We start from the raw sequence: 15,627 nt of genomic DNA, 5'->3' as shown, positions 1-15,627 counted from the left end.
AAGGGATTGAACGTATTTTGAGCCATCAAACTGAATTATTCCTCCTTTAGAAATAGAATTCTCTGAGGCATGCTGAGAAATCATTTGGGATAACCATCACTACATCTGTAGCATGAGCAGCATCCAGGTCCTGTATGTGCTGTAAGTAGTATAGGATTACCTGCACCTAAAGTAGGATATGCATCTATTGTAGGTTCCATATTGAGGATTTGTTGATTTGGGGTTCTTATTCTTGTTTATGGTGTGTCTATGCTCCATATCTTCTTGGATAGATTACATCTAGAATATGTACTTAGGTTATGTTGCATCTTGATTTTCTATCCGGTGCTTTTAGGCTTTACATCTAGGGGCCTATTTATCATGCTGCGTAAAAAGAAGAGTGAAGCATTACCGGTGATGATGCCCAGAGCAATTCGATTTCAACAGCTAGAAAACCAAAACAAAGATCTTATTGGTTGCTCTGGGCAACATCACTGGTAATGCTTTACTCCACTTTTTGCACAGCATGATAAATAGGCCCCTACTGAATGTCCATTGCATAAAATGTGTTACAGCAAGCTTCTACATCTTGGAACTCTAAACTGCATTATGTACAAGTATGGGACCTGTTATCCAGAATGCATGGGGTTTTTCTTCATACCTTAAGTCTACTAGAAAATCATGTAAACATTAAATAACCTCAATAGGTTGGTTTTGCTTCCAATAAGGATTAATTATATCTTAGTTTGGATCAAGTACAAGCTACTGTTTTATTATTATAGAGAAAATGGATTATCTGAAATTGAGTCTATGGGAGAGGGCCCTAGTAATTAGCCTTCTAGATAACGGGTTTCTGGATAATGGATCCCATACCTGTATAGGTTATTTATCTTGGATTTTCGGCATCTAGGATAATTAATCTTAGTTTAGGTTTTATAATCTAGGTCCTGTATCTAAAATGTTTTGCTACAAGGTTCTCCATCTTGTACCTGTTGGATAAAGGGGATCTAACATATTTGCTGTTCTGTTACAGGACCACAGTGGTTGCGGCTGCAGCATTCTTGGATGCATTTCAAAAGGTAGCCGACATGGCCACCAACACTCGAGGTAAGCCAATGAAGCCTTTTTGTACATTATGTCTTCCAGTAGATTAATGCCTTTTGTGATCCTTGTGCATCAAACTTTGTACAACGTTGACATTGGGTTTCCATAAAACAATAAAAAGATGATTTAGATATTTGCTATTTATTCATCTCTTAGCTGTGTATTTAGGTAATGTTTAGTAAATGCATATTTGATAGGATTAACTTGTTTATGGCTCATCCACAAATTTATGACTTCCTTGAAGGGCAACTGCCTGTATCTATGTAATGAGATGATGGGAATTGTAGTTTAGTATAAGTTGAGGGAACCACAGATCATGGTGTGTAGCTCTGGACATCATTCTTGTAGACTAGTCTGAAAGTGCCCATACCTAGCCAGATAATGGCCAAAGACTCTTCTACTAATCATCTCATGGGCAGCCTGTAGCCCTAAGTACAGGTCCAAAGTAATTGCCCAACTGAGTTCATTCCGATATTGACAGGGCCAACCAAACAGTCTCTTGAAAGCATCTCCGGCCAATACACTCTTTCTATTTATTAAGTGAACCTTAAATGCTTCTTAACACAATTGTCCTTAATTTCCTGATTACTGAACAGGAGGATAGTGAGATTAGATGAGATGTGATCAAGGGTTAAATAAAATAAATTTTCTTCCTCTTTCCATTCAATGTGCAGTAAAACAATCAGAATTTGCGTTTATACATCTCTGTATATTACCCCCTTTCTACAGAGCTATAAAAGAATGTATGTTCTCTGCTCTGTAATAATATTTAAATGTAAATATAACTTTAGGCAAAATGTTACAACAGGCCGACGCTCTGCTGACAGAAATGGGCATTAAACCCTCATGTGCCGCATCCCATAGATTTTATAGAAACCTCGCTGCTGGCACAGGCGTTTTGTTGGATTTAAAACTATTTTTTTAGGTTGGAATCCACCATCACCAGCAGTGATAACTGTCTTTTGAAGGTAGTATGGGCAGCTTCAGGCATTTCTCCTTTGGTGAAGCCCACTGCGACATTAACTCTACTTATGAGAAAGGGTAATGTTGTTGTGGGAGGCTGTTAACTACGTTTTTTCTCCATGAAGTGGGTTCTTTTCCTCGTAATAAGGAAAATGGTTGTAATAACCAAATGAGCAAATTTCAGTGAATGGAAAGGTAACGTAATAGGTATTAGATTGAAATAACACAGTCTGTGCCAGTTTCAGGATGCCGAACCATTTAGAGGACAAATCAGATTGTTACATAAAGTAACTCTTTTGTTGGCTATGCTTAGCAACCTAACATTATCCAAATGTGGTTCTACTGAAACTCCCAGCTTCCCTGATTGGTGGCTCCCATGTGGCAGTTAGACCTCTCATTAGGTTGTTTAGTCCTCCTTGTCTTATCCCTTTGTCATCTCCTCTCCCAGTGGCCTAATTTAACATGAAGCTGCATATTCTAAGCAAAGTCTGACCAAGTCATTGCTCTAGGTGTTTTATATTGACTGACTCAATTTATGGCCTAAGACAATACGTAGAAGGTATTGTGTTAAAGCCCCCTTTAGACTATCATTGACCTTTCCTAATAAATGGATGATGGTGCAACCCTTCTCTATTACTCCATGGCAAAGAGGATACATATACCCTATACCTTGTGCTGCTGCCCTTTTAATGCACTTTACCTCAGGGGAAAAAGAAGAGTAAGTGGGTTACATCAGTGGAACCCCCAAAATCTTGAACAACAAGGGGCAAAAAATTAGGGCTGCTGTAAAGGCCCCCCATACATGGGCTGATATAAGCTGCCGATAGATTATGTTGGCAGCTTATTGGCCAGTGTATGGGGCCTTCTGACGGACTTCCCTGATTGATATTTGGCCGAAAGTCGTCGGATTGAGGACTGCATCGGTTTGTATGCGGTTCTCAATCCACAATCCGCCCGTTTTCTCCCTGTTAAGATCCAATCCTTGGGCCACCTGAAGGTGGGCATATCGGTGAGATATCCTCTCATTGGGCAACCTCACCACACGAGCAGAGATCCATATCTATGACCAGTTTAACGCTTCCCATGGCAAGTAGATACAGGGTCTAGGTACTAGACTTGGGTCTATTTGCCATTTACTGAGTAACATTAAAGACAAAATAAAACTTCCCTACGGTTGTGCAACTCAACTGGAATCAGGTTTCCATGTTGCATAGTCGGTGCCGTAGGTGTATTTTAGTGGTATCCTGTACCAGTTCCATTTGCTGCCTCCTGTAACGTTATATCGTAAGGGAAACTAAACCACACTAGGTTTTCATTCCAGCCATGCCTTGCAACATGCACATCCAGGAAACTTATATTTGCCTTACCAGGAATAGCAAGTCTTCTAAGATTAATAGCAGGGTGTGTCGCATCATGCTGGGCTTCAGCAGTTACCCAGAGGCTGCCGGCTGTTTCCAGGGCTCGCAATCTGGTTACATTAGAGATGGCATGAAGGATGTGCTTAAAGGGATACTGTCATGGGAAAAAATTTTTTTCCCCCAAAACGCATCAGTTAATAGTGCTGCTCCAGCAGAATTCTGCACTGAATCCATTTCTCAAAAGAGCTGTTTGTCCTATGATTCTGTATATATTTATTATGTGATTTGTCTCCCCACGTATAACAACAGAACAATGGGAAGGGAACCAGATAGCAGCTCCCTAACACAAGATAAAAGCTGCCTGGTAGATCTAAGAACTCAGTGATGAGTAATGAGTCAGTATGGGCAAATTTTGCACTTGCACATACATGTAGGGTTATCTTAGGGTGGTGATACACCCTAAGATACACTCTTTGGAGCACTTCGTTCTCTGAAGTCGCCCAGAAGTTTCCTTGTGAGGCTACTTAGAAAATTTAAGTGCTCCGAGTTCCATCCCGCTGACGATTTACATTCTAGCCAGCGGGAACGCTTTTCAGGAGATTAGCTGCCCCGAAGAAGAGGAGATTTGTCGCTGAGTGACTAATCTCTCCGGAATCTTAGCATGTGTCACCCCCCATAGACTTACAGCGAGACTTTTGTACTCTGTGTTTATATCCAGTGCTTGTAATGGAAACCATATCTTCCATATGCATCACTGTCCCCACCTCTCTTTGTAATTCATTGTCTGACTGTTCCCACCTTTGCTTGAGACTCTCAATATATCAGTGTTATCAGTAATACATTTGTTGACCGGCACAGGTTGAATGGAAAGGGTAAACTGTTCCACGTTATTTAACAATCAGAACAAGACAGAATTGATAGATATCTGTTTAAAATAATCAATCAATCTAACATGACACTGAAACCACTTTCTATTTGCAAGACTCCCTAACAGTCAGATAGAGGTATAAAATTGCATGCCAGAGGTGCAAATAGAAAGACAAAAGAATATAAGGGGAGTTATTTAGATTGCTGCTCTCTTTAACATTCTGGGCCTTATTTACCTAATTGAGCAAGTCTCAAAGTTCAAAAAACAGGTGCAAAATACAGCGTTTGCTGCAGTGTCGGACTGGGGCACCTGGGGCCCACCAGAGAACCTGATCTGAAGGGCCCCCCAATATACTCACGAAAGCCGACTAGGGAAAATGAAGGAAATGCATACCAAAGTGTAATTAAGTATTTTCAGCTTAGAGAACACTTTTTCACAGGACTTAGATTGTAAGCTCACTGGGCAAGGACTGATGGAAATGCGATTGCGACCTTAGATTGTAAAATGACTAGGGCAGGAACCAATGGGAATGTTATAGGGACCTTAAATTGTAAGCTCACTGGGCAGAGATTGATGGAAATGTGATAGGGACCTTAAATTGTAATATCACTGAGGAATTGAAGTGAATATGATAGAGATCTTGGATTGTGAGCTTGAAAGGCAGTCTACAGTACCAAGGAGGTAAACAATATTATAACTATTTATATATATAGAGAGAGAGAGAGAGAGAGAAATGAGAGAGAATGAGAGAGAGAGATACACAGTTTATTCACATCAGTACTCCATCTGCTTTATGAATTTCATTCCATTTAATAAACTTGTAATTCATTAACTAAAAATTCATGTTATACTTAATTAATCAATAAAAAAAGTTAAAATTCAGTGGCATTTCATTTTTGAAATAAATTTTTATTTAATTGCAAGCACTTGATCAATCCCAGCAAAAGCATTTATAGCTGAACCAGGGATGGAGAGATACAGAAACTGTAAAGGAGCATGGAAAGGAATAATAACATAAAAAAGTGGGGCAGCAAAGTTAAAGGGGAAAACAATGGGTTAAATGTAAAATGAAGTTAAAGAAGTTGGTGTTGGCCACTCAGAGTCTGTGTGGATTATAGGGGTAATTAAGCCCCACATTCACTGGCAGCCTGCTTCCCCCTCCATATCGCAGACAGGCAAATTCCATCACTGACTGTCTGACTCTGCTACAACAGCACCCCCCCCCTCCAGATCATTTGCTCAGCAGCAAAGTATGTATCCACTAGAGGAAAATCCAAGCATGTAGCAATAGGCTGCAGGCCTGCAGAGGGAACAGGCAGCGGATCGATCAGCACCCAGGAACCACACCAGCAGTACTCCTTGCCTGAGCTCTTTTTCGCTGACTCTCCCACAATGCGATGGCGCAAGTGAGTGACATCATCAGGGGGCGCACAGTGTACCGAACTGAAGAGCAGCCAGCAGGGACAGCACAGACGCATTTGTAAACAGTTACCAGGTGGAGACAGTAGAGGCAGCGGGGCCCACTAGGTTCAGGAGGCGGCCAATCGCTGTGGGATACAAGTGCTCAATGCGAGCACCGGCAATATAGAAGTAGAAGTAGTGAGCCGCAGGGGCCCACAAGGACTGGGGCCCACCGGGATTTTTCCCGGTGTCCCGGTGGGCCAGTCCGACCCTGGTTTGCTGCAGTTATGCACCTTGCCCCATGTAATGCGACCTGAGGTGTAACTCCTGTGCTTGTGCACAATTCAGAAAATCATGTAGGACACAAGTGGCTGAGATGTTCTGCACAATACAGGGTTTCTTTGTACCTTGTGCTAAATTTTAACCCCACACAAGAGTAGAGATTGACTACACTCATAATCTGACTACATTGAGCTCTAAAGCTGGCCACAGGCGCAAAGATCCGATCGTACGAATCAACGTACGATCCGACTTCCCCATCTCCCGACCTGCCACTAACCATTCCGATCAAATAAAGTACAAAAGAACAGATCAGCCGATGTTCTGCCCCTGACAGCAATCGTACGAAAGATATGTCCAACCAAAGCTAGTGACAGTCTCCCGATGAAAATCGTACGATCGGCAATACACGCAGAGATGTTACTCAACACACGGCCTGAAAATCGTACCAATCCTCGATTCATACGATCAGATCTTTGCGTCTATGGCCAGCGTAAGGGTTGCAACTTTGTGTCCCTTAACTCTTCTGCCTTTGTAGCTAAATAGGCCCTTCTTAGCATAATTTTACTTTAGTTCAAGAAATCCGTATGGGTTACTTCAACTGGTTGAATTCCTGTAATGTGTATTTTTAGACAGATCCTTTCATTTGAAGAGGTGTGGTAACCTAGCATTATCTGAATTCTAAAATATTTTATATAACCGACAGTTTAACATCTCATTGGCAATTAGGCAGGCTTGTACCACAAGTGAGGGAGTAGTGGGCTGGTGTGACTGATTGAATTCCTTGTGTAAATGAACTTGGTGTAATTTAGGGAATAATGAGTGGGCTGGACAGCTGAAATTCCATGAATTTTGTGTGCAAATATGCAATGCCAATGACTCGCAGTGGGCAAGTGAAGGCTTTAGAATTCTTGATGCCTGTATAAACATAGTGCAGTTAAGGATTATTATGCAGCTGGGAACATTATACAGTTATGGGATTGATAGCTAAGAATATAGTGCAGTTAAGGGACTGACGGACAGCCAGAATCAGCAACTGCTGATAAGACCACAGTCAGGACTGATGGACAGCTAAGAACAAATTGAAGTAAAGAGGCAGTATACACCCTTGTTCAACATAAGTTTAATGAATACATCTTCTGGTGAACATACATTACCCTGTAGCAATAGCTTCTACAACAGGTGAGCCTCATTTTTTTTTTTTTACTGTCATGGGAAAACATGTTTTTTCTTCCAAAATGCATCAGTAAATAGTGCTGCGCCAGCAGACTTCTGCACTGAAATACATTTTTCAAAAGAGCAAACACATTTTTTTATATTTAATTTTGAAATCTGACATGGGGCTAGACATATTGTCAGTTTCCCAGGTGCCCCCAGTCATGTGGCTTGATCTCTGATAAACTTCAGACACTCTTTTCTGCTGCACAGCAAGTTGGAGTGATATCGCCCTCCCCCAGCAGCCCAGAACAATGGAAAGGTAACCAGATAACAGCTGCCTGGTAGATATAACAACAGCACTCAATAGTAAAAATCCATGTCCCATAGCGACTCCTTCAGTTACGTTGAGTAGGAGAAACAACAGCCTGCCAGAAAGCAGTTCCATCCTAAAGTGTTGGCTCTTTCTGAAAGCACACGACCAAGTAAAATGACCTGAGATGGCTCCTAAACCCCAATATTACAACTAAAAATAAATACACTTGTTGGGTTAGGAATGGAATTGTATATGGTAGAGTGAATTCTTTTCAATGTAAACTGTGTAATTTAGAAATAAAAACTATACCATAAAAATCATGACAGAATCTCTTTAATATCCTAAACAGATTCTCAACAGCAGTCCAAAGCTCACTGAGCATGTGCAGTGTCACTGATACTCAAAAGTTGGTCTAAGAAAAGTTGGGGAGCTCCTGTGTACAGCTTTAAAGTCCTGGATCATTACTGTTATAGGATTGCTGAGCCTCTAGTCCGATACAGAGGGTCAAGTTATTGCTTGTAAGAGAGCAAATTCTTTTTTCTTCATGCTTATGACTGTACATTTGCTACATTAATTAACACTGGTGTTTAGGAACCTTTTCTAAGGTTTGTTCTGCCCTTGTTAATGACTCTAATTGGCTTGTTCTATTTTCGGCTGCTCATTTGACGCCACGGACATTAAAATTAAAAACCATTAGATGTGTTCCAGGAGGGTGTTCACTCCCTGTTTTTTTCATGCGTTCTGAAGGTCATTTTTGCATTCGTGTCAAACCTAAATTAGTGCCGCTTTGTTGCAACTCACCAAGGGTGGTTTCTCACTGAACAGGATAAAGTACTTACCATGGCAACCCCAAAAAAGGTTGCAATCCATAGAAATGGCTGCAAGGCTAAAGCATTCGAGAGAGTGAGCTCTGGCTTCCCTGTGATGGTAAGGTTTTATGGCAGGCCTGACATTGAGTTGTACAGAAACATCGATGGAGATTAGTAAAGCAAAAGCCATTTTGTATTGCAAGGGAGTACAGTTGCATGTAGTATTGAGGGGAGAATATAGGTCAGCGTGACTGTGACCTGAAACTGCATAATGCTCATACAGCCGGCGGCCAGTTAAACAGATTAGGTTGCATTCAGGACTACAAAGCAATGGAAGGCTAATTCATTATTAGGATCGTTATTATGATCCCTGATGCTCTTATTAACCCTGTTTTCAGAAATTCTGGCAAACTCTTTTTATGTCAAAGTACCTTGTGTCTTGCGTAATGTGCTCCAACAAATGTGGGTAATGTAAGAAAAGGTGCAGCATTTTTCCAGTTGTGTCACCTTTAGCAACCAATCAGATTTTTGCTTTCAAACAGGTCACTATTAAATTCTGTTTACTGCAATAGTTGGGTAGAACTGTGGGTAATACAATAAAATGTGCAGCATTTGTCCTGTCTGGTAACCTATAGCAACCAATCAGATTTTTTGCTTTCAAACAGGCGACCATTAAATTCTGTTTGCTGCTATAGTTGGCTATACCTGTAGCTAAATAGGGCTAGTTTTACAAATGTAACAGCAGTGTACTTTCTGATAAATTTGTAAATATACATTATTCTTTTCCTGGCCCCTTCCAGCTTACCCCAATCCTCCAGGCCCAAACCCTGTCTGATCCACTCCTTCATCATCATCCTACCCCTTTGTGTCCCTAATTCTTACATCAGTCCTTCATTATGTTTGTCCTGGATTCTTTTTTCTTTTTTAATGTGGCAACCCTGCCTGCAGCAAACTTTACATCTTTAATTACATTAATCCTTAAATTGCCTGTTAACATGCATGTTAATTCAACTACATAGAACTAGTCATTGAAAATAACAAACTTGGTGATTTTTCTTTTAATGGAAAAACATTCAAATAATTTTTTACGGTCTTTTAATGTCACATCAAAAACGCATTTCTGTCTATAGCTGTGAGTGTGTAACAAGCAAACCTTTCTCTCACTACAATGCTGTGTCTGTTTGCCCGGCTGTACTATCACTTTGTGCTGCCTTAAATTGCTCTGTTATTTGCATCTTTTCATCGGTGCTTTTCCCTTTGCTTATATGCTATTTATGCTTTTCCTTTAGCAGTACTGTGAATTTTTGAATTTTAAAAAGGACCCCCAGGCCCCCTTATTCTTGCCCCCTCCAACTCTGGCAAACACTGGCTCTGCTGCGCCTCAGCCCCCCCCCCTCAATTTGGTATTTTTTTATTATATGAATTTTAGAAAGTGTTTTTTCAATACAATATAAAACAGTCGCTTGTGTGGCAGGTGCATTGGCCCTGGGACCTGTGCATATACATGACAGTTAAAAGAAAATTATACCCCCAAACAATGTAGGTCTCTATAAAAAAATATTGCAAAAAACAGCTCATATGTAAAACCCTGCTTCATGTAAATAAACCATTTTCATAATAATATACTTTTCTAGTAGTATGTGCCATTGCGTAATCATAATTAGAAAACTGCCATTTTAAAAAATAAGGGCCGCCCCCTGGAATCGTACGATTCACTGTGCACACAAACAAATCAAACAAACTATACTTTTTAGGTCACATGAGACAGAGTTGTGTCTTTCGCTTCAACACTTCTTGTTACAGTTGTATTATTTCTGGTCAGGTGATCTCTGAGGCAGCACACATACCATCACAAAATAGTGGTTCAAGGCAAGAGATGTTAAAAGCCAATATTTACTTAAAGGAAAACTATACCCCCCAAACAATGTAGGTCTCTATTAAAAGATACTGAGTAAAACAGCTCATGTGTAAAACCCAGCTTCATGTAAATGAACCATTATCATAATAATATACTTTTTTAGTAGTATGTGCCATTGGGTAATCATAAATAGAAAATTGCCATTTTAAAAAATAAGGGCCGCCCCCTGAGATCGTAAGATTCACTGTGCTCACATACAAACCACATGTAAGGTCACATGAGCCAATTAACAGACAGAGTTCTGCCTTTTGCTTCCTCACTTCTTCCTGTTACAGTTAGTGTTGTAGTATTTCTGGTCAGGTGATCTCTGAGGCAGCACAGATAGAGTCACGAAATGGTGGTTCAAGGCAAGAGATGTAAAAGGGCAATATTTATGTAAATATATATTCCAGTTTGGTAAGATTCTTTAATATGTCATTCAATTTGATATAAACTATCTGTTGCTCAAGTATTCATTTTGGGGGTATAGTTTTCCTTTAAATATATATTCCAGTTTGATGAGATTCTTTAATATCCCACTTAATATGATATAAACTATCTGTTGCTTAAGAATTCATTTTGGGGGGTATAGTTTTTCTTAAAGGGCAGAGACACACGGTCAGATTTGGGGAGATTAGTTGCCCTCGGCAACAAATCTTCTCTTCTTTGGGATGGCAATCTGAGCGCTTCGTTTTCTCTCGAAGTTTCTTCGTGAGGCAACTTTGGGTGACTTAGGAAAACAAATCGCTCCGGCGGTTTTCATTCGAGCTGACGGGAAGGCAGATCGGAGAGATTAGTCGCCCAGAAGAAGAGCAAATTTGTGGACGGGCGACATCTCCCCGAATCTGACCGCGTGTCTCTGCCCTAAAGGACCCCGATACTGTGGTTCATTACACTGGGCAAATTTACACCTGGGCAGTAACCCATAGCAACCAATCAGTGATTGAACACTGAAAGCAATAATCTGATTGGTTGCCACAGTTTACTGCCCAGGAGCAAATTTGCCCAGTGCATATAAATGAGCCCCAATAGTCTTCTAGTCTGCTAGTAGCCTTAGCTTCTCTCTCTCTCTCTCTCTTCTCTCTCTCTCTCTCTCTCTCTCTCTCTCTCTCTCTCTCTCTCTCTCTCTCTCTCTCTCTCTCTCTACCGTAAATGTTATTTGCAGTGGCTTTGAGTCTGCTTTGCATTGAAGTGTATTTATAAATGGGGGAAAACAGCAGATATTCTTTCTGTGAATAGCCTCTGGAAAGCTGCGCATGATGGATGCCGTTCAGATAAGCTCATGGGGCACTTTCACTGATGGAGAGGCCACAGCTGTTGCATTGTATTGGGAGATAACTTGTCTCTCTGCTAAATGGTTTGGAGTTGACTTTGCTCAAAGCTTCAATCATTCTCCACTACCCCACTTCAGCAGTCTGCAATCTTATTGTGCGGTGGATCACAATAGGCGCCCAGCCGGCCCCCATAGTTGTCCTCAAAATATCAGCATCCTAAATCTCTTTGAAGTTATTTAAAAGTAACCAGACTAGCAGGGGCGCGCCGCCAATGAGGCGAGCTGAGCCGCTCGCCTCAGGCGGCAGCGCATGAAAGGATTCCAGGGGTGGCAAAAAGCCGCTCCTGCACCTTTAAGAGCCGAATTTCCGGTTTTTGAACCGGAAATTCGGCTGTACTATTGCGAGAGAGCCCAATTGCGCTCTCCGCAATAGTGTTTCTGCCTCCCCTCCCGACGCGTAAGTTGGTGAGGGGGGGCGGCATTTTAGGAGCCGCCTCAGGCGGCTCCTTAGTCAGAATCACCGCTGCAGACTAGTGTATGAGTCTCTGGTGCCATACGGATACAGATATGTCTAATTTATACACCTAGAGGCACATTTATCAAAGGTTGAATTTCGAATTCATGTGAGTTTTTAAAAACTCCCGTGAACTCGAAATTTATTTGGGTGAATAGGATCGACCCAAAAACATGAATCGAATTTGATTTGAGTTTTAAAAACTCGAGTCGAGTTTTTTCAGGACGTCTCCCATTGATTAAAACAGCAATTCCGCAGGTTTTTGGTGGTGAATAGTCAAATTTGAGTTCTTCAAGATCCAGAGTATGATAACAGTTTAGGGAACAGGTAGGGAAAAAAAAAATCGAATTTTCAATTTCACAAGGGGAGATATAGTCGCATGCGAAAAATCTTCTCTACTGCGGAAATCCCGCCAGCGATTCGCATTCTTGCCAGTGGGAAGGCATTTTCGGGGAGATTAGTAGCGAAAATTTATCATAGGTGACTAACTCTCCCTGTGTGCCACCACCCTTAAGGGTTGGTAGAGATTGACCCAGAGTGCTGACTGCATAACTGCTGGAGGGCTTACAGCTTGATACCCCTAAAGGTGGCCATAGATGTTATACTTAAGATCTTTCCTGGAAAAGATCTTTGTTTTTGTGCAGTGAATAGTCAGATATACAGGTAGAAACAACAGAATTCTACATGTATCTGATGATTCAGCAACAAATATGGCTGATGTTGGGGTGCCTTCAAAGTCTCCCAATCAAAATTATCCAGCCAGCCCGATTGACGAGCCGACGGATATCCAAGTCTTCTGCCGATATCAGTCGGCTTTTCTCCTACCATACACGCACCGAATATCGTATGCAAATTTGTTATAATAATATATAATATAATATCGGTGCATCTATGGCCACCAACTTGGTTGGTTGGTTGCTAACTGGGAGATTGGTCATCTCTGGAGGAAACTCCAGGCTATTTAGCGATATGTTGGTCATACCACCAGCGATTTCAATAATTTCAAAGGGAGAGGCATTTTTCGGGGAATTAGTCGCCCGCAGTCACTCAGAAACAAATCTCCCCATCGGCCACTGCTCTAACTCGCAGCTATTTATCACCAACTGAGTATCTTGCTTAATATAGTCAGCTCAGTTTGGCCCAGGTTTGTCCAGCCTGTACCCCTCCATCATGTAGTTTAATTCAATGAGCAGCTCAAGCTGCAGGTGGATTCTGAAGCTCCAGGCCTAGGATTCTCACCACAGTGTAATATGATTGCTCTGGTCTTCAAACACAGCTGCACCAATCTCTTTTTACCCCCATCAAATGTTTGGGTTATCCACAAGGCTGCGTTTATTGCTTGTCTTGGTTTTACCAACATACTTGCTTTTGGATATACGAATGTGGGATCTGTTATCCGGCAATATGTTATCTAGAAATTCTGAATGACCGGAAGCTCATCTGATAGACATTTTAATCAAATAATTACATTTTCCAACTGTTTGAAAAAAATTGGAAAAAAATAAAAATATTTAAAAAAAGAAATTAATTTTTAATCTTTGGAAATGTTTTATCTTTGGAAAAACAGTACCTTGTACCAAATAAAATATAATTGTTATCATAGTTATTTCATAGGTGAACAACAACAAATAAACATGCTATTTAGCACTGGCTATTACATTTTTTTAAACGCTTTATAAATATACCTATGAATGTTTTAATAGCGGCGATCAAAACCGAGTGGAAACAGCAGGCAGGCCCCTTTTTATTGACAAGTTGGTTTTGGACTCGATAATCATTAATGTTGGGTTTCCCACGGCTGCTAACAGAAGCAAGCCATAGATTTATGATCACAACTACGAATGGAGATGATAAGAATGGCCAAAAATGTGTATACAATTTACTGAAAGGATCTAAGAGCAAGTGAGCACCTTAATGCCCGGCACACTTAAGAAACAAAGAGCTGGAGTTGCACTTCTGAAGCTATTCCCGGAAGATTATACCTTCCTTTCAAAGGTTTTAGCGTCCTATCTCCAAAGTGATACTCTTTGTTGTTGCCTTTCCCATGACCAACAGCGTAAACATGAAAGATTAATACAGAGGTTTTAGGTTGCAGGAAAATTAAACCCGGATGGGTCAGGTCAGCTTACCTGTGATTCACTGACTCTCAGACATAAAGGCCACAATTATATGGGTTGTAGGATTGAGGAGAGGTGTCGGGGGAATGGAGTGTCTGCTCTCCAGCTGTCCTGCTGATTTGTTTTATCAATTCTGACCTTGGTTAAAGGGATACAATCATTCTAATGTTTCACCTTTAAAAAACAAAAATTCTGTTTACAAACGTGTAATTAGCTCTGGGCAGTTGTCTTACATAAAGGGATTCTGTCATGATTTTTAGTATGTCGTTTTTTTTTCTAAATGACACAGTTTACATTGCAAATAATCCACTCTACAATAAAATTTCATTCCTGAACCAGCAAATGTATTTTTTTTTTTACTTGTAATGTTGATGTGTAGGCAGCCATCTCAGGTCATTTTGCCTGATTGTGTGCTTTCAGAAGGAGCCAGCACTTTAGGATGGAACTGCTTTCTGGCAGGCTGTTGTTTCTCCTACTCAATGTAACTGAATGTGTCGCAGTGGGACCTGGATTTTACTATTGAGTGCTGTTCTTAGATCTACCAGGCAGCTGTAATCTTGTCTTAGGGAGCTGTTTTCTGGTTACCTTCCCATTGTTCTGTTGTTAGGCTGCTGGGGGGGGGGAGAGGGGGTGATATCACTCCAACTTGCAGTAAAGAGTGACTGAAGTTTATCAGAGCACAAGTCACATGAATGGGGGCAGCTGGAAAACTGACAATATATAGCCTCTTGTCAGATTTCAAAATTAAATATAAAAAAAATCTGTTTGCTCTTTTGAGAACTTATTTACTGATGTGTTTTGAAAAACATTTTTTTCCCATGACAGTATCCCTTTAATATGTCTAGTTCCCACGAAGCAGATGGAAGAGCCCAATATTGGGGACCACTATCATCTTGACTCATGGTCATTCTCTATAGGTTCTCTCTGGCAGCGAGATGCGCTAAAGGGGTGCAAAAGTACAGAGGCGCCCTCAGATGCACCTAACTTGCAGGTCTGAATGACACAAAAGATAGGGAACCATCTTCATTTCTTTGCTGCAGTTGGGGAAAGGGGTGACGAGAGGTTCCCTAGTTTAGTTTACTTTATTGACCATAGTGTAATATATGGGGATCCATAGCATTATGATATGATTGAAGCAGTCTTGAGGACCAATGTATCAAATGATGAATAGAAACTTATTCTTACAAACCCTAAATCATCATTTTTTTTTGACGGAGTTAAGCGATCGTCCCCCTTTGCCAGAACTGTGCAGATGTTGAGAACTGTACAGACATTTTGTTCCCAAGGAAAATGTCTGAGTTGTTAGCTCATTGCATTCCCAGAGATCCAACTAAGTGACCAAATAGCACAATAACCCCACTTCTCTGAAAGGGAGGCCCAGGGACTGCTCAATAGGGAAATTCAATGGCTACCGCTGCAAGTTTGCATTTCATTGACATCCGTAAACTTTGTGTATTTGCCTGATTGAAGAATGAGTCAGTTGGGCTATTGCACTAGAGGATGTTGGTATTGCTGGATGGATTGCTGTGTACTGATGCCAGCCTCTGCTGTGCTGCCTTTAGACATGCAATCTCTTTTGTTCCCTCCCAATTGT

At 40.9% G+C, this 15,627-nt stretch overlaps 1 protein-coding gene across 5 annotated transcripts in view; it reads left to right on the top strand.

Annotated features, from left to right (window-relative positions):
* The window catches only part of mtss1.1.L (metastasis suppressor 1, gene 1 L homeolog), a 119,428-nt gene that overhangs the window by 22,112 nt on the left and 81,689 nt on the right, over positions 1 to 15,627 (top strand). For all 5 annotated transcript variants that reach the window (XM_041566635.1, XM_041566637.1, XM_041566636.1 and 2 more), the window contains exon 3: positions 1,013 to 1,086. In XM_041566635.1, the coding sequence (XP_041422569.1) occupies positions 1,013 to 1,086 (74 nt within the window). The remainder of the gene's footprint in view (positions 1 to 1,012; positions 1,087 to 15,627) is intronic.

Source organism: Xenopus laevis, chromosome 6L, assembly GCF_017654675.1.
Source record: "Xenopus laevis strain J_2021 chromosome 6L, Xenopus_laevis_v10.1, whole genome shotgun sequence".
Taxonomy (NCBI): domain Eukaryota; kingdom Metazoa; phylum Chordata; class Amphibia; order Anura; family Pipidae; genus Xenopus; species Xenopus laevis.
This window is presented reverse-complemented; position numbering and strand designations above follow the sequence as displayed.